General features: G+C 35.7%; 1 protein-coding gene across 1 annotated transcript in view; it reads right to left on the reverse strand.

The window, feature by feature from the left end:
• Nucleotides 1-4,950: 4,950 nt before the first annotated feature.
• The window catches only part of HOOK1 (hook microtubule tethering protein 1), a 66,019-nt gene continuing 49,447 nt past the window's right edge, over nucleotides 4,951-21,522 (reverse strand). Inside the window, exons 15-22 of the mRNA XM_026006978.2 lie at nucleotides 21,341-21,481; nucleotides 19,405-19,498; nucleotides 17,712-17,746; nucleotides 17,078-17,160; nucleotides 16,365-16,465; nucleotides 13,271-13,372; nucleotides 10,397-10,465; nucleotides 4,951-8,454 (exon numbers count right to left, since the gene is read on the reverse strand). Coding sequence (XP_025862763.1) covers nucleotides 8,284-8,454; nucleotides 10,397-10,465; nucleotides 13,271-13,372; nucleotides 16,365-16,465; nucleotides 17,078-17,160; nucleotides 17,712-17,746; nucleotides 19,405-19,498; nucleotides 21,341-21,481 — 796 coding nt within the window. The 3' untranslated portion in view covers nucleotides 4,951-8,283. The remainder of the gene's footprint in view (nucleotides 8,455-10,396; nucleotides 10,466-13,270; nucleotides 13,373-16,364; nucleotides 16,466-17,077; nucleotides 17,161-17,711; nucleotides 17,747-19,404; nucleotides 19,499-21,340; nucleotides 21,482-21,522) is intronic.

Below are 21,522 nucleotides of genomic sequence, written 5' to 3' on the forward strand. Positions count from 1 at the left end.
GAAAGAGAGAGAGAGAGAGAGAGAGAGAGAGAGGCAGACACAGGCAGAGGGAGAAGCAGGCTCCATGCAGGGAGCCTGATGTGGGACTGGATCCTGAAACTCCAGGATCTTAGCTCAACCGCTGAGCCACCCAGGGGCCCCTGGGTCCAGAAATCTGACGTGTGGAGAGAACTTCTGAAATGGCAAAGTAAGAATCTTCGAAAAGCCACTCCTCCATATAACCAGCTAGACAACTAGCAAAAGTTGTCAAAATCCACATTTCCAGAACTCTGACAAGTAACCAAGGTCTTGCAACAGTCTGACCATTTGTTTAAGGTGCAAAAAAAAAAAAAAAAAAAAAAATCAAAATAAAAGAGCTGGATCTCAGTAAGAACAGGAAGCTCTGTGGCATTTTAACTTACCCTATTTCCATTCTCTTCTCCTCAGCTCTGCAGTCCCCTTAAAAAACGGCAGCCTCACAGCTATGGAGCTGAGAAAACAGAGCGCCAAGTAACTGCTGGAGGGAGTAGGATGGGTTTGTAGCATCCCAAAGGTCCGTGATCAGAGAGCTGTCACTATTTGACCTTTCTGGCAGTTTCCTGAAAAACCCCATTCTCAGGGCTTGTCTTTATTTCACCTGACTCAATGTTGGATCTGTGTAAACCACACTGTAAGGCATTCGTTGAATTCGTTGAAAGCTGCCCACCTTTCATACTTTTATGCTCTTGTGTTGCTGTTTAATATTCTTTCATTTCAACTTGAAGAACTCCCTTTAGTATTTCTTCTTAGGCAGGTCTAGTTGTGATGAATTCCTTCAGCATTTGTTTACCTGATACTTCCCCCTTATTTTGGAAGGATAGGTTTCTCAGAATAAGTATTCCTTGTTGGCAGGGTTTTTTTGTTTTCTTTCAGCTTTCTGAGTATATTGTCCCATTCTCTTCTGGACTACAAGATTTCTGCTGAAAAATCTGCCCATAGTCTTAAGGGAGTTCCTTTGTGTATAACATGTCATTTTTCTCTTGCTGTTTCAAAATTCTGTCTTTAACTTTTGACAATTTGATTATAACGTATCTTGGTATGAGTCTATTTCACATTACTTGGTATCCTTTGGGACTTGTGGATTTGGATTTCTATTTTTTTCTCCCAGGTTTGGAAAGATTTCAGGTATTATTTCTTTGAATAAGCTTTCCATCCATTTCTCTTTCTTCCTTCTGGGACTCCCATGATGAGTATCCTATAAGTCTCATAAACTATCTTCATTTTTTTCATTCTTTTTTTCTTTTGCTCATTTTACCAAATGATTTCCAATGAAATTTTAGTTTGTTGATCCTTTCTTCTGCTTAATCTAATCTGTTTTGAATTTTTCATTTTAGTTACTGTATTCTTCAACTCTATGATTTCTGTTTGGTACTTTTTAATATTTTCTCTTTGTTGACATTCTCACTTAGCTCATGCATTGTTCTCCTGACTTCATTACTTTTAATTCTCTATTAGGTAAATCACAAATTTTCATTTCATTAGGGTCAGTTTCGGGAGATTTACCTTGTTCTTCTTTCTGGAACAGATTTTCCTTTCTTCATTGTACTTGACGATCTATGTTGGTTTCTGCACATTACATAAAACACTCACCTTTCTTCACAGACTAGCCTCATATAAGAGATGAGCCTCACAAGTCAGCCTGGCCAGAGATTCTGGATGCCTCTCAAACCTTTGTGCTTGTCCAAACTGCCATCTTAGTTTTTAGTGGCCCCCAAGAGAATAGAATATGCCAAGTCCTGTCAGTGCCTCAAGATAGGCAAGATAAAAGCAAATTCCTCACAATAGCAGCTGGAAAAGTTTGGAGCACTAGATGTTCCAATTCCTTCTCTCCTCAGGGAGAACCTGGGAGCTGGACTTTATCACTCACTTGCCCTATACTGAGCGGGGGAGAGGAGCTGTGATCAGTTCCTGCTTCCTCATTTAGACCACACACTCTTTCAAATGGTTGATCTGTTGTCCCCAGGGTCCTGGCAAAATGCTGGGTCATGTTACCTCTCATAGATAGCTGGGTTAGAAGCCAGTCCCTTGAGTAGCAGCTGAAAAGGATGGGGGTGGGTGGGTGTGAAGTTGAACTCCTTCTACGGAGAAGCTGGGGACTTGGTTTTACCACTGCAGCTTGCTGGGTATTAGAACTTTGGGAAGTGCCTAAACATGTGTTCAAAAAAGTCACAAGATTAATCATTACCTGTGTGGTCAGCTCCCAGAAACAGACAAGTTGGAAGCCAGACTATCAGGCAGCAAATGGAGAAATTAGGGTAGTAGTATACAGTGTCCCTTCCAGAGAGATGATGGGTTTTATTGTGAACTGAGAAGTCCTAAGAATAGTCTGCAGGGCCATTCAAAACTGTCATTTTCTCTGTGGACCCAAAGCGACTACTGAAGGCTGGGCCTTGTCAACTCCTAGAAACAAGAAAGAAGTTAGACCCTCACGCAGCAGCTGGAAAAGTCAGAGTAGTAAATGTATAGTTCAACTCCTTCCAGGGAGAAAACGAAGGCTTGGTTTTTTTCACTGGAGTAAGATGGGGAGAAGCTACAGGAAGTGCTCACAAGCCTGCTCAAGCTCCCAGAGGACTGGTAATTGCCTACACCATCAGGTTTTACATGGAGGCTAGTTAGTAGGCAAATTGTCAGGCAGCAGCTAGAAAACTTAAAAGTGCTAGATATACAGTGAAGCCCCTCCAGGGAGAAGCTGGGAGCTGAGCTTTATTGCCTGACACTCAGCAGTGAGCCAGAGAAAGATCCCAGGAAGTGTTTGTGTACCCATTTAAAACCACATCCTTGTTCTCTGAGGTCCTAGGAGACTAGTGAGCACCATGGCTCATCAGCTACCAGAGACACCTTAGTTAGAAGCTAGTTCTTCAGGTAGCAGCCAAAGAAGTTGGGATGTTAGATGTATGGTTCAAACCTGTCACTCCCCAGGGAGAAACTGGTTGTTGGGGGTCTCCTTCACATTGCAAGGCACATTGCTGGGAGTCGGGTTTATGGTGAGAGTGTGTTTCAGCTTTTCTACCTGTTTCAGTGTGGGTATTTCCTTAGTCACATGGTATGCACAAATCTCAACTGTTTTTCTGGATTTCTCTCAGAAGTATTGATCAATGTGTGACAGTTTATTCATTGAGTCCACACATGGAGCATTTCTTAATTTGTCTATTCAGAAGCTCCTTTAATTCACTTCCTTTATCTCTTCAGAGCATCTTGAGACAGGATTTCTTTTTTTTTTTTTTTTTTGAGACAGGATTTCTAAAGAAAACCTGTGTATCATCAGCAAGTCTAGTTCACCTAGTATATACGTACTGACTGTGTAGAAGATACTGTGCCAAGTGCTGTGAGGGAAACAGAGATGAATCAGACATGGCCAACGATCTCAAGAAACAGTGTATTGGGACAGATATTTGAAGGGAAAAAAAAGTAGATCACATTAAGATCAGTAAGACAGAGTCAGAAAATTTTAGAAAAATGGCTCTCATCTCACTTGAGAAACCTTGGAAGGGTTTATGGAAAGGGGAAATAGTTGAGTTGAATGAAGCTCGAGGCAAGACACCTAAACTGCAGCTTTTACCACTTACTGATAGCGTGTTGCTACAGCCCAGGTGGACAAGGGAGTGGAGTGCTTCACCAACACAACCGTAGCCAGCTTAAGAATCCAACTGCAGCTCTAGCCCTGGGCATGTTGCTGCGTGCACGAAGATGTCTGAAAGTTTTACTTCACTACATTTATGATCACATATCACCTGAAATTTCAGAGATGCAGAGTGTGTACATTCAACCTAGGCATCTAGAATTTTCTGTGATGACTGAAAATTCCTTACTTGTATTGTCCAATACTGTAGCCCCTAGGCATGTGTGGCTGTAACGAGGGAATAAAATTTAATTACATTTTATGCTTAAGTATCCATTGTGGCTAGCAGCCACAAGTGCAAGTCAAGTGCAGGTTAAGAGCCTTTGGTTGTTCTTAGGAAACTAATCACAAAATTATGTGATGATGTTGGGCCAGCATTTATTGCTAAGTTCAGAAAGTGAGATTTATAGAATCACATTGTTTTGGGATCATGGAGATCTATTTGAAGTGAGATGGAACTTCACTTTTTTCCATTTTTGCATATCTGGCACATGAACTTCATTCATGTAATAAAACAAGTATTTACTGAACATCCCTTAACAGCAAAAGAATTAAACCTTTCTAAGACATGTTCCAAGAACATGGAACACCTGCATTTTCCTAAAAATTTCACAACTCACTTACAAACATGTAGAGATTGGGAAATAAGTAGAATGCTAGAAAAAATGAAATCGCTTTAAAAAAAATAAGTAGAATGCTAGAAAAAATGAAATCGCTAGAAATGAATGCTAGAAAAAATGAAATCGCTTTAAAAAAATTGCTTCAGAGAAATTTGGGCTGGAAGTGACAGCTGAGTTGACCCAATGGCTGTATCAGAGATCCAAGTGTCTTCTTCCTTGCAGTTCCACTGTCCCAGAGGGTTGCCCCTCACTACTTATTCACATCTCTTTGGACAGCATTTAGTTAAATGGCCCCACCTAGTTACAATGGAATCTGGGAAGTAGTTATTCTTCCTGCCCTCACCCATTATTGGATGGAAAATGTAACAAACTAAAATATGGCATTCTATTACTAAAGGAAGAAGGGGAGAATGGATGTTGAGTGATAAGTAGCAACTCTGCCAAAGACCCAGAAATATTCCAGATTGCACAATAATGCAAAATGTTTAGATTATAGTGATGAAACCAGAGACATAAAAGGGAACATCGAAAAATCACTTTTACACATCTTATTCACCAAAAAATTCAAATGAAAAACAAAATGAGAAGAAATAAGTTAATGTAATTAGTTCTTAAAGAAAACTAATATTTTAAATCCTTTATTTAAGACAAATAAATGTGCACTTACACCCGCTAAAAAAAATCCACTGTAAATGTCAGACACAGAAATCAGAAAGTTTATTTAAAACCTTTCACAACTAATATATTGTTATTAGACAATCATTTATTTAAAATAATATCCTAAATACTTACAAAAATAAATCAAGTATTGCTTCTATATTTCAAGTGTCAAAGTCTTTGCCATAGAAAATAGAAAGAACCTCTTATAAACTAAACATAATATTTAAGCTACATCAAATTTAATAACTGAACACTATTTTCTTTAATGGTTGTGCTTTACAAGTTTCCAAACTACTTCTTTGCCATGTACAGGTTCACAATAGGAATGTATGCATACAACCATACACACACATTTTTACATAGGAATGCTTCTCATTAAATATGCATATAGAGAACCTAATGCAGTACTGTGGCCTAAAAGCCACCCCACAGAGCCAGATGTCCAGCTATACGGAAAGAGGTGTAGATGTAGAAACATTATCTAACATTCAAATTAGCAATCTAGTTATCAGAGGTGGTGACATCTTAATGAAGGATACTCAGTTTAATGTTTCTAGAGAAGACATTAATTCTTAATCTATACTAAATCATTAGTTCAGCAGCCTTATTCATTGAAAAAATAGAATGAACTTCAAATATTTCTCAATACATTAAATGATCATTGTCATATCTATACACACTTTTTATTTTAAAAAGAGAAAGGAGTATATTAACCTTAGAGCAAATGCTCAAAATTAAAGATCATTTCCAAATTGGTCTGTGGTTTTACTCTTTAATCACTGGGACACTCAATTCCTTATCAAACAGATAAATGCTGGATTTCCCTTCCCTGGCATATACACTCAAACCTCACAAAACAGACATGTAGAAGTCATGGTTCGTGATGAATATTTATAATGCTATACCACCCACAGGGTGTCAATCTCACTACATTAACCAGATGTGGAAAAGAATCTCACTTCTGATCAGTTCCTGAATTTCCATATAGTTAACACAATAATACAGATCTTTACATTAGTCTTGTATAAATACTTCTATATCAAGCATTTTAAATACTACTTATCAACTAGAAAAGTGATAAATCACAAAATTTGTTTCTTCTCTATTAAAAAAAAAAAAAAAACTAGCCTTCTGTCCTTATTCAGAAATTGCATGAATTGCTTAGAAATTCCAAATATAGTAACTAAAATTTATGAACGACTGTGAAAGTACTAATTTATTGAAATTGATGTCTTACAATAAGTTTCAAGAAAAGGGAGCTTGAAGAGCTTGTAAAATCTCAATTATAAGTAAGTAGTAAAACACCAAAGGAGGAGATGTCTTATATTGACCAAAATATACCAAAATGCCATAATATTTGGAAAATTTTAATTAGCATGCTAAAATATTTTCAAAGGGCTATTTCATTTCACTATAAGTTGCAGGCAAGCAGACTGTAAGAATATACAAAAACGCAAACCAACAATATAATTGCACCAATAAAAAACATCAAAATCTAAGAGGTAGTCAACAGAAGTAACCCTGATAAAACAACATATCCTGATAGCTGCTCCCCAATCTTAAGAGACTTAAATGCAATATGAAATTCTTGTATTGTCAGTGATTAGTAAAAAATTTACTGGTAAAGAATCTAAAAACCAAGTATATAAATGAATAATACTGTAAATGGAACAATACTCATATATGCAAAGAAAGGCTGAAAATAAAATCTAGACACAGCCCGCAGGCCAAATCTGTCCTACTGCCAGTTTTTGTAAATAAAATTTTATTGAAATACAACAATGTCCATTTTGCTTATACAAATATTGTTTATGGTTGCTGCTTTCACACTTACAGCAGAGTCCAGTAGTTGGGACAGATCATATGGCTCAAAAAGCCTATGATATTAACTAACATATCTATCGCCTGTCTCTTTACAGAAAGTTTGCTGACCCCTGGGTCAGACATATGCTGATAGGTGTGCAGTTGTTGAACAGCACTGGAAAGATTAACAATGAACGTCACAACATAAGGTATTCAACTCCAAGGAATACAGAATGCTAGTTATGTCACAACTTAATTCCTTTTCATATCTGAAACAGTCCTAAAATTTTTCTTCTTTTTATTTTTGTGGTCAAACATCAAAGAGTATTTCCCAGTTACCATAAAAAGGTTTAGTGCAGCACTGTCCAATAGAACTTTATGCAATGATGGACATCTTTTATATCTGCATTTTCCAATATGGTAGCCAGCAGCAACGTGGCTGTTGAGCATCTGAAATGTGGCTGATGTGACCAAGGAACTTTCAATCTGAATTAATTTTATTGAAATTGCCATACCTAGCTTGACTACAATACTGGACAGCACAGATTTAACTCAAAGTTCTAAAGTGTGACTCTTAAAAATGACCCAAAAAATTAGAAAATAAATAAAAGAAGAGCTTTGGACAGAAGTAAACTGAATACTATGAATGGAGTCTTGGACAGATTCCTTAATTCGTAAACAAAATCAAACTGATCCCCGACTGTTTCCCTTACTGCACCATCTCCTTGCAGTGTAGGGGAAAACTATTACAGCATGTTTTTTAGCAAAAGCCTTGATAATTTTATGCTTAAAAGCAATAACTATAATCATATTAAAACTGGTGTGGATGTTTCACACAAATTATATTTTTTGCCCTGCTTCCCACATGAAAAATCACCTTTTATAAAGTCCATTCAATTCCATACCCTTAGCATTTCAACTACACTATACAGAAGCCCTTGTTTATAGTAGGTATGCAGGAGAACTATGAAATCTCCTGAATCTGCAAAATCTCCAATTAGTCACTTACTACAGCAGAAGTTATTGCAATAGTCCAATCTTCCAAATGTTTTACCTTTCACTACATGATAAAATAGGCCCATCTCATAACAGATTTGAGGATAGAGGTAAATCCTTATATATATCAAGTCAAAAAAATATAACTCTTGTATAGTTCTCCATGTACCTACTTCAAGACTATTTTTATATGGACCAAAATAATAAAACAAATACAGATATATTTTTAAATTACTTATTACTGATAACACATTGCAAACTAAGTTACTAGTATAACTGACAACATTAAACTAAAATATACAAAGTCAGTTTGAAATTATAATACTCTCAGAAGACAAATGTTTAAAATGTGTGCCTAATTACATCTTCCAATTACTCAAATGTGCTCTCTTAGAGAAATAGCTAATTCTATATTTGTTTTTAAAGTAAGCTGACAAAATTAATTTTATGCATATTGACTTTAAAATAGCTGATATCCACCATCATAAATTTCTTTTTCAATCTGGCAGTTAACTGAAGGATACAAAATATTTTAAGGGCACTTCTGTTTATGTTTTCTTTTATAGTTTAATCAGGTGTTATAGCAGGAACTTTAACAGAGAGATTTCTTCTGGTGTTGGTGATATGCCGTTGCTGTGCTAAGAAAGACCGTGCAGGAGTACAGGCACCAGTGTCTTTGCATGCACCACTGCCGCTCACAAGTCTAGATTCCATCCCCAGTTTCTGGAATGCTAGACTCTGAACAAAAATAAGCAAACAAATAACAAAACTATTTAGAGTTTGTAAAGTGCTTTTCACATATATAAAGTCATTTAATCCTGAATACAATTCTATAAAGCTGATGTTTTCCTCATTTTATAGAAAAAGTAAAGGGTTCAGAAGCTATTTATTCTGTACATTGTAATATTAGCAAGGAAGAGGAAACAAAGGCATAAAATCCAGTTTCTCTATTTTAACCTACAGAATTTGAAATCATTAAAAATAGTAGCTTAAAATAATATTCTAAAATTAAGCTTAATTATAACAAAAAAGGTTCCAAAGAAATTTGTGTGTTTGGGCCTTCACTCTACCCACAATGATCAGACATAGCACAACAAAAGCTCTTAGATCAATGGTTCTCAAATGTGGTCCCCAGATCATCATTTCTACCAGTGGGAATTTGTTAAAAATGCAAGTTCTAGCTTGCAGATTCTACCCAGACCTACTAAATCAGTAGTTCTGCAGATGAGTCGAATAACTTGTTTTAACAAGTCTTCTGATGCATGCCAAAGTTTGAGAACCATCATAGTTCAAATTCACAATTGTTTACCTATATACTGATATGAGACAAATTACTGTAATTGTGGATGTTGGGTTTCTTAGTAAAAGAAGTCATTACTTTTTCTCAATAGACCACATAACAGATTTCCACTCAGCTTAGAATTATGAGTAACTAGTAGAAGACATAGAACATGGTAAATGCTCAAAAGATATGGGTAGAAAATGAATAATAATGCATTATTTGGCTCTAATATCTTTAATGATTCATGTATCAAGATGCTACAGAGAAGGGATGCCTGGATGGCTCAGTGGTTGAGCATCTGCCTTTGGCTCAGAGCATTATCCTGGAGTCCCAGGATCGAGTCCCACATCAGGCTCCCTGTGGGGAACCTGCTTCTCCCTCTGTCTATGTCTCTGCCTCTCTCTCTCTGTGCCTCACATGAATAAATAAATAAAATCTTTATATATATAAAAAAGGATGCTACAGAGAAATAGGGATAATAATACACAGTTCCCAGTTTCAACTAGGATGACTTACTCATGAGGGCAGGTCCTGGGAACACTTTACATAGAATTTCCTTTAAGGCCTTGCTAAATTAGGTCAGATTTTACCAAACAGAGAAGGAAAGGAAAGAGCACAGACAAAAAGTATGGTGACATAAAAGAACAGGCATGTTTGAGGAACAGCCACCAGTTCTATGTGGTGAAGCATAGCGTTCACACATGGAGAATCCATGTGTTGATATTCTCTCATACTAAAGCAGCAGCTAAGGTAGATAATGGCTTTGTTGTTCTCTATTTGGATTAAAAGAACCCAAAAGAATACATCATGAAATGCTTGAAAACACCTTGCTAATGGTAGGATGACAAAGTAAAATACTTCAAATAATTTTATACTACTCTCTCCTTGTTGAGATAATTATTGAAGAGCACCGCTGATTAAAAAAAAAAAAACACAAAAAAACAGTGAAAGACAGACATAGAGGCTTTATGGAATGTTAAAATAAATGTTGAGTACTATAAGTATTTAATTTTGCATTGCAGATATTCATACTTCAGAAACCCTTTATGAAGTATGAATTAAAGATTTTCATTCAAATAAGGCAATTCCTGAAATATTTATGAACTGCTGTATGTGTGCTTCATGTGTATCAACTAACAGTTGATGAGTCACAAAATCAATTTTAGGGATTTTAAGAAGGAGAAAATCAACCAAAAACATTAAACTAAAATACACAATTTGAAGTATGACCAATGTTAAGAAAAAAGAAGAGAAATGCACACAGGGTAACTTCACTTCAGTTATATATGTAAACGTGTACATGTACTGATTTGTGGTATAAAATATATATACTCCTATGGTTCATGGTCAAATGTTTGATAAACACAATATCCAATCATTGGCTGAATGTCAACTCACCTTATTGTACCAGGCAGAAACAATGAGTTTTTCTTCATAATCACGGAATTTTGCTACTTTACATTCACTCTGGAAAAAGATACAAGGACTATCAAAATCCCGGAAATAAACCCAAACAACCAAAAAATGGAATCATTTTTCCCCTGTGCCCACTTAGAGAATTTTAAAAAATGCCATTGTGTGGCATAAAGCAGTCAAATTCTGAACGGGGGTTGGGGGTGCTTGGGCGGCTTTGCCTTTGGCTAAGGCCATGATTCTGGGGTTCTGGGACTGCACTCCATATCAGGCTCCCTGCTCAGCCGGGAACCTGCTTCTCCCTCTCCCTCTGCTGCTCCCCCTGCTTGTGTGTGCTCTCTCTCTGTCAAAGTCTTAAAAAAATATCTTAATGAAATCATGGAGAATGCATGTATATGCCTTTAAGAAAGAAAAAGATAATGACGAGTAAATCTTTATTTTAGAAATTTTACTGGAAGAACAGATGTTAAACAACAACAGCAAACAAACTAGTGACTCTCATGCTACTATCCCCCATTATCTAGAGAAGAAAGTAACCACTGGCTTAAATGACAAAATAGGGCAGCCCAGGTGGCGCAGGGGTTTGGCGCCGCCTGCAGCCTGGGGTGTGATCCTGGAGACTCAGGATCGGGTCCCGCATTGGGCTCCCTGCATGGAGCCTGCGTCTCCCTCTCCCTCTGCCTGTGTCTCTGCCTCTCTCTCTGTGTCTGTGAATAAATAAATAAAATCTTAAAAAAAAATGACAAAATAGACTCCACCTATGGGGGAGTCAAAACTAAGGAGAAAGAGGATGTAGTAAAACATATGCCAGAAAATCCTTTAAAAATTTCCTCTAAAGCTTAACACAAATTTTTGTCTCTATTCTTGGTGATCTGTATACTAGATTGCCTATAGCCATATTTGCTCACTACTCTAGACTTACATCCATTTTTTAATTCCCAAAATATAGCAAATTTTGTAATTTCACTGAGCACCAAATACAGCTGACACATATAAAAAGTTATAAACTAGACTATTTGAATGTTCCTACAGTAAGATGCTCATGATACAAAAGCACACAAAAAATGAGGGAGGCAAGATGACCTTTTTCTGGCTCACATCCAAACAAAGACACCCCAAGAGGGATGGTAGATAGAATACCATCTATTCTATCTACTATTCCACCACTATTGGAATTTCCACCACTTTTCCACCACTGCTATTTCCACCACTTTTCTCATTTTTGCTTCTTGCGGTATACATACAGAAAAATATGTGTAAGCTAAAGGCCCATATGCTGTGATGTAAGTCAAGTTTCTCCTCAGAGCCCTATAGTCAGAGGTGCCACTTGTCATTCTACTTAGTGGGGAGCTGTACTTCAAGCATCAATAATGATGCTTGTACATTTTCACTGGGAAGTAAATAACCAATGCAATTTAAAAGTTCAGGGATTTTTCAGTCCAAGTCTCATTATTTTACCAATTAGAATATATAGGATCAGAGAGAGGAGGTGATGACTTTAAGAGAATATACCAATAAACCAGTAACCCAGGCCTCTGATTTCTGTGATATTTAATGCTGGGAGTACAGAGATATCAGATATAGCCTCTGCTCTCAAAACACTCTCACAAACATCAAAGAGAAGAACAATGCTATTGTAGGATGAATTTATGAGTTCAGAATACATGGAATGGCTATGGAGAGATAACCAACTCTGCCTTAGGAATACACATATGAAAGCTTTATGGGGAAAGAGACATATAAGTTGGATCCTGTAGAATAACAGTGTTTCTTCAGAGAGATACCTCTATCCAGTGCTTTCTATAGCACTTTCCATGGTCTGGACAAGCACTTAGCCAGTGCACAAAAGACTAGTGTGCATTCTGAATGTGAAGTCTTTAAGTCTTTAAATAAAATGTTTCCACTACAGTCCATATCTACTGGCTCAGAAATAATATGAAGAAAACAGTAAATGAATACAATGTGTCTCTCTAAAATACAGCATTTCTAGTTGATTTAAAAAGAAACCTACTATCAATGATGAAAATTTCAAGGCTAGTATATAGAACCCATCATGGCTCTGCAATTACACATACATTATTATGAGGAAGTACAAATGGACTTCAAGAACAGTATCACATCTCAACATCATATTAAAAATAGTAGCTTTGTAAAAACACTTTGCAAAGAAAACTAGAACATGCCCAATTATAAAATCTATGAATATACAACTCCAGACTGACATACTTAACCCAGCTAGTAAAAATGGTATCATCGTTAGCGCAAAAAATAACTTTTAAAACTTAAAGACTCAGCTAATTAATTAGAAGATGTCATCACTAATATAGCTGTGCATGATTAGTAACCAAGACTGCCACTTTAGTCCAAGGGCTTACAGATTCTGTGAGCACTTTCTTCCCTCAGGAATTGCAACTAAGGAGTTTACTTAGTTTCAAGTGAGAAACAGAGAGAAGAAAAGAGAAGGAATATCTGGTTAGCTGAGTACAGTACCTTTTTAAAAAGGCGAGTTTGATTTCTTTCTTTTTATTTTATTTATATTGTTTGGATGAACTCTAATCCACATAAGCTTAAAAGGAGCTAATATAGCAGAACTCTATTAGACACTAAGGAATACCCATTTGATTGGCTGCTCTGGGGAGAGAGAGACACAATGCAGCAGAGTACATACACTCAAGAGACCAATCTTGTGGGCTAATGAGATTCTTTGTAAAAAACACAGAGTGATAAAACATGGTATCTCTAACTTCTGACTTCAACTTCTTGTGAGACTTGATCATTTATGACAGATATATGACAGCAATTAATTACCAGGGCTACACAGAATAATTAAAAGGAAATGTATGAATATGAACATTTTACCTCCAGAATCTCAATTCTTCTATCTTTCTCTGCCAACTGCTTTCTAAGTAGCATTATTTCAGCTGATGCTGGATTTAATTTGGGATCTAAAGTTTTTATTACCTGTTTAAAGAAAAAAATATTTTACATTTACTTTACCTTACCAAGTATTGAAATATAAGAACATTGTCTATAATATCTCCATTGCTGAAGGGGAGGTGGGCAGAGGGACAGGGTGGCTGGATGACAGGTATTAAGGAGGGCACATGATGTGATCACTGGGAGTTATACTATACGTTGGCAAATTGAACTTAAATATATATACATATTTGTACATAAAGTGAAAAATTATCCAGGAAGAGATCCAGGTGCTAACTATGGCTTAATTCGGCAACTAAATTTGAATAACAAAAATAGCATTCTATAGAGGTACAATGGTATCAAACTTCAGTACAAAAATAGGAAGATCCCTCTCCCAAAATACAATTTCCTTTCTCCAAGGCTCAGTACTCAGATAGTAATTTAGTCTTATTAAGCTCTGAGCACTAAGGTCTTGAAATAACACTTTCCATATTTATCTGACTTGAATATTTTTTTCAAATTAAAACAAATTTGATAATTATATGGAAACTAATTGTATAAAGTAACAAAAAAAATCATAGTAACAATCTCTTTTACTACCAAACCTACTTAATGTAATTCTATATAAGATCAATATAATAGAAATCAGCGATTTTGTCTGTAAACTAGAGGATATCTCAATTACATTTATGGAAATTATTAAAAGGTAGGTAAAAGATATTCAATCAGAATGTTGTTTAGAGACTCAACCAAACTATGTAGCCAGGGTCATCTGTATGATGGAATTACAAATCTAGTAACAAGGATTTAAAATCATCTAAAGAGGGCAGCCTGGGTGGCTCAGCGGTTTAGTGCTGCCTTCAGCCCAGAGCATGATCCTGCAGACCCGGGATCGAGTCCCGTATCAGGCTCCCTGCATGGAGCCTGCTTCTCCCTCTGCCTGTGTCTCTGCCTCTCTCTTTCTCTGTATCTCATGAATAAATAAGTAAAATCTTAGAAAAATAAATAAAATCATCTAAATAATTAGGAAGATTTCACCTATACTTATAGAGGTAAAGGAAAAAGCCTAAAGGTAATATGCTAAACATTACATTCAAAACTTTTTGCTGAGTGCCGAATATGGCAGGCATCGACAGTGGCACATGGGGATACAGGAGACTTGGTGCCTGCCCTCATGGAGTTCACATTATAAAAGTAGAGTTTAAATCATAATTTGTTATCTCTAAGTGATATTAAGTATGAATATGACTTCTCTCTATTTTCTGAATTTTCTAGCATGGACATCACATTTCTATAATTAACTCTCCCTCCACATAAAGGTAAAAAAATGAAATCATATTTATTATACAAGCAATTGGTTCTTTTAAATGATAGTGTTCAATGATGACAAGAATATGGTATTCATTGTCATTGCTTTGTCTACTTAGTTATAATCCTTTTAAAATAACATTTAGAAATACATATCAAGCATCTCTGACCTACAACTTCCATTTGACCCATTAATCTAGGAACCTGGCTAAGATAATAAACCAAAATAAGGGGCAAGCTTTCTGTATAAATATGTTGTCTATAGTCTTATTTCTAGACGAACAAAAAAGAAATGGAAATGAACCATTTCCAACAATAGTATGATGATGACTAAGTCAATTATGATATACCCCACTCAACTGAACATTATACAGCCATTCTTCTATTTTGAAAGGCTGCTCCATAAGTGTCGTCTTGTTTAGCTATATTCCTAGTGCTTAGTATAACAGGTGCTCAGTAAGTGTTAAATTACATTTATATAACATGAGGAAATTGAGCTCGCTTTGGCAGGACATATACTATAACATGAGGAAATTATTATTTTAACTTTTAAAATGTGTTTAACTTTTAAAATCATGTGTACCATGATCATACAAATTGTGTGTGTGTGTGTGTGTGTGTTTGTGTCTGTACTGTGGTCAGCAGTCATGGAGACAATATACATTGAAAAAAATGCTCTGTTAAGAAAATACACCAAAAGGTTAATAGTTATCTCTGGGAACCTTTCTATGTTTTATAGTTTCTACTAAAAGCATTTCTACTTTCGTAGTTGAGAGAAACTGGACTGTGGCAGAGACAACTGCAGATGTTTACTAAGGCTCTCTAGAAGGTGGGTGGAGCTGCATGCCTGAGTTCTGCCCACTGAAACGAGAATGAAAAGTGGTTCACAGTTCCCAGGTCTACCTCATCATGAATCTTCCCCAGTATAGTCTAGGCTGGCATCCCTCATCTACCAGCTGGACTATGTTGAGTAAGCTTGGAAATGCTATGTTCAAGAAGGCAAAACCTGTCAGCTGGGGGCTCTAGGGGACTGTATGGAGCAGGGCCCCTCCCCCACTGAAAGATGGGCTTCCTGTGATCAAGAAGTAACTTCTACCTTTTAAGTCTTGAGATCTTAAGGTTTATCTGTTGCTGTTGGTCCTATTTATAACTTAATAAACAAAAAATTTAAATGTATTAGTAGCATTTTAAAACTTCATCATATAATCCTCTTATTTAATAAGTAGAAAAAAGTAGATTAACATTCTCTAAGAGAGAATACTTATAATTAATTAGGAAAATATATGGTATTCATGGAAATAAAAGATTTTGTGAGAATAGTACTTAGAGATATTTAAGTTTGAAATAAGGAAAAAGAAAAATTAGTTTGGTAAACAGAATAGTGCTTAACTATTAATCTAGACCGAATGCTAAAATAATTTGAAACAAGTTTGAAGAGCTAAATTTTCACAAAAGGCAAACGTTCACTTTAAGAACTAAAGTTCCTGTACTTCATAATAGTCATTTCCCCAAATGAAGCCACTATAGTCCCGGTTTAAAATCCATGTTTGTTTTACCTGATGCTGATGAGTGACAAGGAGAGAATATGAGAACTGATCCCCAAGGCTGGATATAGGGAGAAAAGTGACATGACACAGATAGAAGAGGAACAGTCCCACAGGTGGAACCAGCCTGATAAGAACCTGAGTCAGAAGAAGACTTGGGTCCCCCAAAGTAAGTCACTTACATTTCTTGCTTTTTCCAAGTACATTTTATATCTTTCCTCCATTGCTTTCATATCTTCATCTTTCTTCTGAAGAGCAGCTTCAAGTTCATTGATCTTTTGTGCTGTTATTGAAAATGAAATGAAACATGACCAATTTTAAATACTCCCTCTTCACATAAAAATTATATAATTTTTTTCTAAAGACTGATAAGAGAACTTAAGAGAAATGTTTATTTCTTCTCTGTAATGAATTCTTATCTAAAACTTTTGAGCTGCAACCAATATATCCTCAATCATTTCATTTTTTTCTTAAAAAATATCTGTAATCTGCTTTATCCAGCTATTTTTCTCCTTTCTATCAAATGTTTCAATGACTAAACACACTTTACAGTGTTATCACAATCATAAGAAAATAAAGCATTCCTTCTACACAATATTTAAAACTTACTTTACTTTGATTATACATTATTTTATTTATATTTTCATAGTATTAATTCTATTATGTTTTTACAATGTTTGATACTCCTATATATCAATCAGTTCATTTTATTAGATTTTTTTTTGCTTTAAGATTAGATCATTTATTACTTAAATCACTAAAAAATTGTCATGGTTCTTATTTGCAACACAGGTATTTATGGAGCGTCTAAAAACCTATACACAGTTCTTGAATCCTTTAACTAAAAAGGCAAGTCCTTAGATGGAGTCTGATCCAAGTTTTTACAAATACCTACCATTCTGATTTACATCTGGCTGAAGATCTTCAATGAGTTCTTGTTTCTTCTGTAATTCTTCCTGGACCTCAGTTAGTTTTTCCCTAAGTAGGGGAAAGAGCATGGAGTTTTGGAAGCAAACAGACCTAGGAATGAAGACTGATTTCTGCCACATAACATTTGTGGACTGTGGGCAAATCACTTTCTGATCCTCAATCTCCTCACCTGTGAAATGGGAATAATACTTGCCAAATATTATAGGGGCTGCTGTGATAAGTAAATTGCCTGGCACATGATGGGTGCTAAAAATGTTAATTTTTTTCCCCCTTGCCATCCTTGCTTCCTTAGAAAGTCAAACAAAATATTTTTTTTGGTTAAGCATCCCATGTCTTCACATAGCCAAGTTGTGACAGTTGTCTACTTTGTAAACTCTTCATATGACATTTAGTGACTGAAAAATGTAGGATCTGGGATCACTGGCAGTCAGGCTGAACATGTTAGCACTTTTTTCCTTTCATTTCTTGGGGCAGTGATGAACATTCAATTGGCATTGGGGGATTTTTCTTATAAACAAAATCAGAAAAGAATACTACCTTTAGAAGTTTTTAAAACCCTTCCCCTTTCATATTTGAAATGAAATATCAGTTTTACTTACATATGAGCTTCCAACTTCTGCTTTAGTTTGCTGGACTATAAAAATTAAAAAAAGTTGCTGTGAGATAACTATTGTGACAAAGATAAATTTTCCAGACATCAAAATCTCTTTACCTCCTTTTGAAGTGTGTTATTTAAAATTATAAATGTTTCAAAAATTTGTATTTCTAATAACATACTTGTAAAAACATAAGATTTTAGATATTTTTTACTTCAAAGGGAAAGGAAAGGAGGTTAGGAAATGAGAGGAGGAGCAAAACAGTAAAAAGAAAAATGCTTCATATTTCTGAATACCATGAAAATAAAATTTAAACTTGAAGAGAAATAGTAAATGCAAGCTGAATGTGATATATTGAGGAGTATCAAACATTTTAAAATCATTACTTAAAATATAAATTTTAAGATTTTAGGAGTTTAATGAAGAATAGACTTAAATAATTACCTTTATAATGAAGCTTTATCATTACAAATGCAAACACTTTAATATTAATATCAAGTGAAGCAGTGGATTTTGTTAAAAAATAAAATTTAAAACATAAAACTTCCTCTTTAAAAAGCAGGAGTTTTAAATTCCAATAGTGGGTTCAGGATCATCTACCAAATAGATTAAGAGTTTAAAATATAAAATCTGAAATATAACTCAGACACTAATTGATTTTAAAAAGATAAATATAAAATCTTTAAAAAATACTGTAATCCAAAACGTACTCCCCCAAATAGGTCCCATTTTAAAAGTATTCCCTAATGTGGCTTAAAAGAATATTTGTATTAGAGAGGTTACAATACCGTATATATGCACATATGAGATGCCGCCATGCCTGAGACGATTTCTATTTCCAAGCCCCCAGGGAAAAAAGAGAAAATCATATAAAGCATATAAAAGACAGAGAGGAAATACAACCCTTTCAGTCTTTTTCATCTCTCTACTCACTCTTCATAGCTCTCTCCCCCATCAACACAGGCACAACCACCTTATCGTCCATCTACCCAAGTGTCTAACACACATCAAACTCTATCTTGTTTTAATTAAATGCTTTCCTCCCTCCATTGTCACTTCTTTTCCCCTCTGGGTACAGAGATCCAACTACAGACACCTGCTAGGTATATTCAGATTCGGGCTGTTCCATCTCTGCTGAGTCCTCTTATCTGTGCCCTCGTAATGTCTGCCATCAAAGCCCATGAGAAACGGCAAGGCCATAAATGAGTCAGCATGGAAAGAGGGAAGAAATATATTTGGAGTGATGTCTTTAAAACTGCATTGAGGTGTCTGTCCTTTGGAGGTTGGTATGATCCAATTTTTTGGTGCTCTTTGGTAGAAATCATTGTCTCACTTTCTCCCTCCTCTTAGTTTTCCCCAATCCTGACTGCTGACTACTCTTACTTGTACTTTTCTCACACCTGAGAAAAGAGCTGTGAAGACCTCTCCTGCAGCACACTCTCAACCAGGTATTACCATGAATTTAGGTGCAGATGTTGAAGTAGGATAGACAGAAATCACCTTCCAGTACACACCATTAATTTATAGGCTCCAAGTTGGCAAAAGTGCTGCATCTGTTATGCAGATATATACGGTATTCAAGGGTACCCTCAAAAGATAAGGGTAGCACTTTCAAATACAAGACTAATTTGGGCATCAGAACTTATGGCAGAGAGTCCACACACAGCAGAATCATGACAATTTTTAAGTTACTTACACTTTCTCCTTCAGACTTGGAGCCTTGTTCCTGTAAAGATTTCTGGAGGTCCTCAATCTGCTGCTGCAATTCTCGGATGCGCTCTTTGCTTAGCCTATTAATAAGATGAATCATATATATATTTATTTGTATTGAAAGCCAAAGTAGTTTGGATCTATAAAGGTACATTTGTGCAATTTAACTCATGAAGTCTGTATTTAATAGCAATAACAAATGACCCACAATTATCTGTGGCTAGGTATAATATATAATGTAAGTATAGTAGGCTACTTGCAAGAAAATATTTTTTAAAAAGATGACATTTTATCAAGGAAGTATATATTCCCACATTTAAAAATTTTAGATATTTATGTGCCACTTGCAAAAAGTACATCAATTCTGCACCATCCTCACTGGTATAAAAATCAGAAAAAGAAAATCAGAAAAATAGCTCAATTTTCCTACATTTGTATCTTTAGTGAATGGGAATGAGGTTTCTTCTTGTTGTTTCAGATTTCATGGTGTATTGACAAAGGCCACCATTTCCCAATCATTTTTTCATAATTTTTTATTTAAATTAAAGAGACTAACACTAGCAACTAGGGTAGATTTCTTTTTTTTTTTTTTTTAAAGATTTTATTTATTTATTCATGAGAGACACAGAGAGAAAGAGAGAGAGGCAGAGACATAGGCAGAGGGAGAAGCAGACTCCATGCAGGGAGCCCGACGTGGGACTCAATCCCGGGTCCCCAGGATCAGGCCCTGGGCTGAAGGCGGCTCTAAACCGCTGAGCCACCCGGGCTGCCCCTAGAGTAGATTTCTAACTTGACAAAATCTTATTCTTTAAAACCCTGCTTAAGAGTTACCTCCACTGAGGTTATCAGCAAGAGAAAGTATCTGAATGTCTCTTTTCATGTATATACGACCTAACATACCTGCCCCTTAAAACACTCCATTATTCTACTGTTGCAGGCATCCCATAATACAATCATTATTCAAATGTCTATTTTCCCACAGTAACCCTTTAAAGGCTGAGCCTTCGCATCTCCAATGCTGATATTGAACTGTATAGGATAGTAGTATCTGATGGTCCCTTCAGAAAGCTAAAATGTTATTCTTCTCTTAACCACAGTTGATGTAATACTATATATACAAGTATGAGAGGCAAGGTTAAAGTGGGCTCTAAGATCAATAAAGGTTGGTCAGATGAAATAAAATACTTTGATAGCAAAATATGCTATTTATAAGAGGCAAGTTAGCATAGTGGTTAAGAGTCCAGATTCAGGAATCAGACAGACAGGAAGTTCAAATATGGGATTGAGAATTTACTAGCTTAGAACTTTAGACAAGTTACTTAACCTGCTAGGACCTCAGCTTCCTTATCCATAAAAAAGATATCATTATGATTCTTACTTCATACAGTTATTGTGCGGCTTTCCAAATGAATACTGAAAAAGTGCTTAGAAAAGCACCTGGCATATGGTGAACACTGTATCAATTTTATATATTTTTAGTATAATTATTAAGCGCTTCATTGCTGTCAGATGAGTACACCATTTGCTTTCATAACTGAGGACACTAAGTGTGAGTTGCCCAGAGCAGAAAGCTAATAAATTTAAATAGAGGCAGGACTCAAATTTGACTCCAGTCTAAGTTCCATCTATGCATAGACTGCAGTCCAAAGCCAGATTGTCATGTATCCAATTGTTAAATTTTCTGTGAATTATGAAGGCTTATAAATGAAATTCAAGAACAAGCAACCTGGTTAATAAAGTATGCTAAAATATTGGGAGTGAGAGGCTGAAACCAAGTAACTATTTAAACTTCTTTATTTTTTTTAAACTTCTTTAAATCCTACTTATTTTAACTACAAAGACATCTTTAACTTCTGTAAGTTCAGATTTTGTGGCTAGCCAATGGAATCATTATGAATGTCAATTACAAAAGAGTGTGCCACCTTTGCTCAGTTTCTAATTCATTCATCTTGCGGTGCTTCTGTTCTAGCTGCTCTTGAAGTTCCTCAATACGCTCATTCTCAGTGCCTTCTTGTTGTAAGCGGAGCATCTTATTTTCATGTTGAAGTCGAATAAATACTTCCCTGATGTGGAAAAGCAAAGTTTGTTTTTAAATTTCTTAAAT

This window comes from Vulpes vulpes, chromosome 12, assembly GCF_048418805.1.
Source record: "Vulpes vulpes isolate BD-2025 chromosome 12, VulVul3, whole genome shotgun sequence".
Classification (NCBI taxonomy): domain Eukaryota; kingdom Metazoa; phylum Chordata; class Mammalia; order Carnivora; family Canidae; genus Vulpes; species Vulpes vulpes.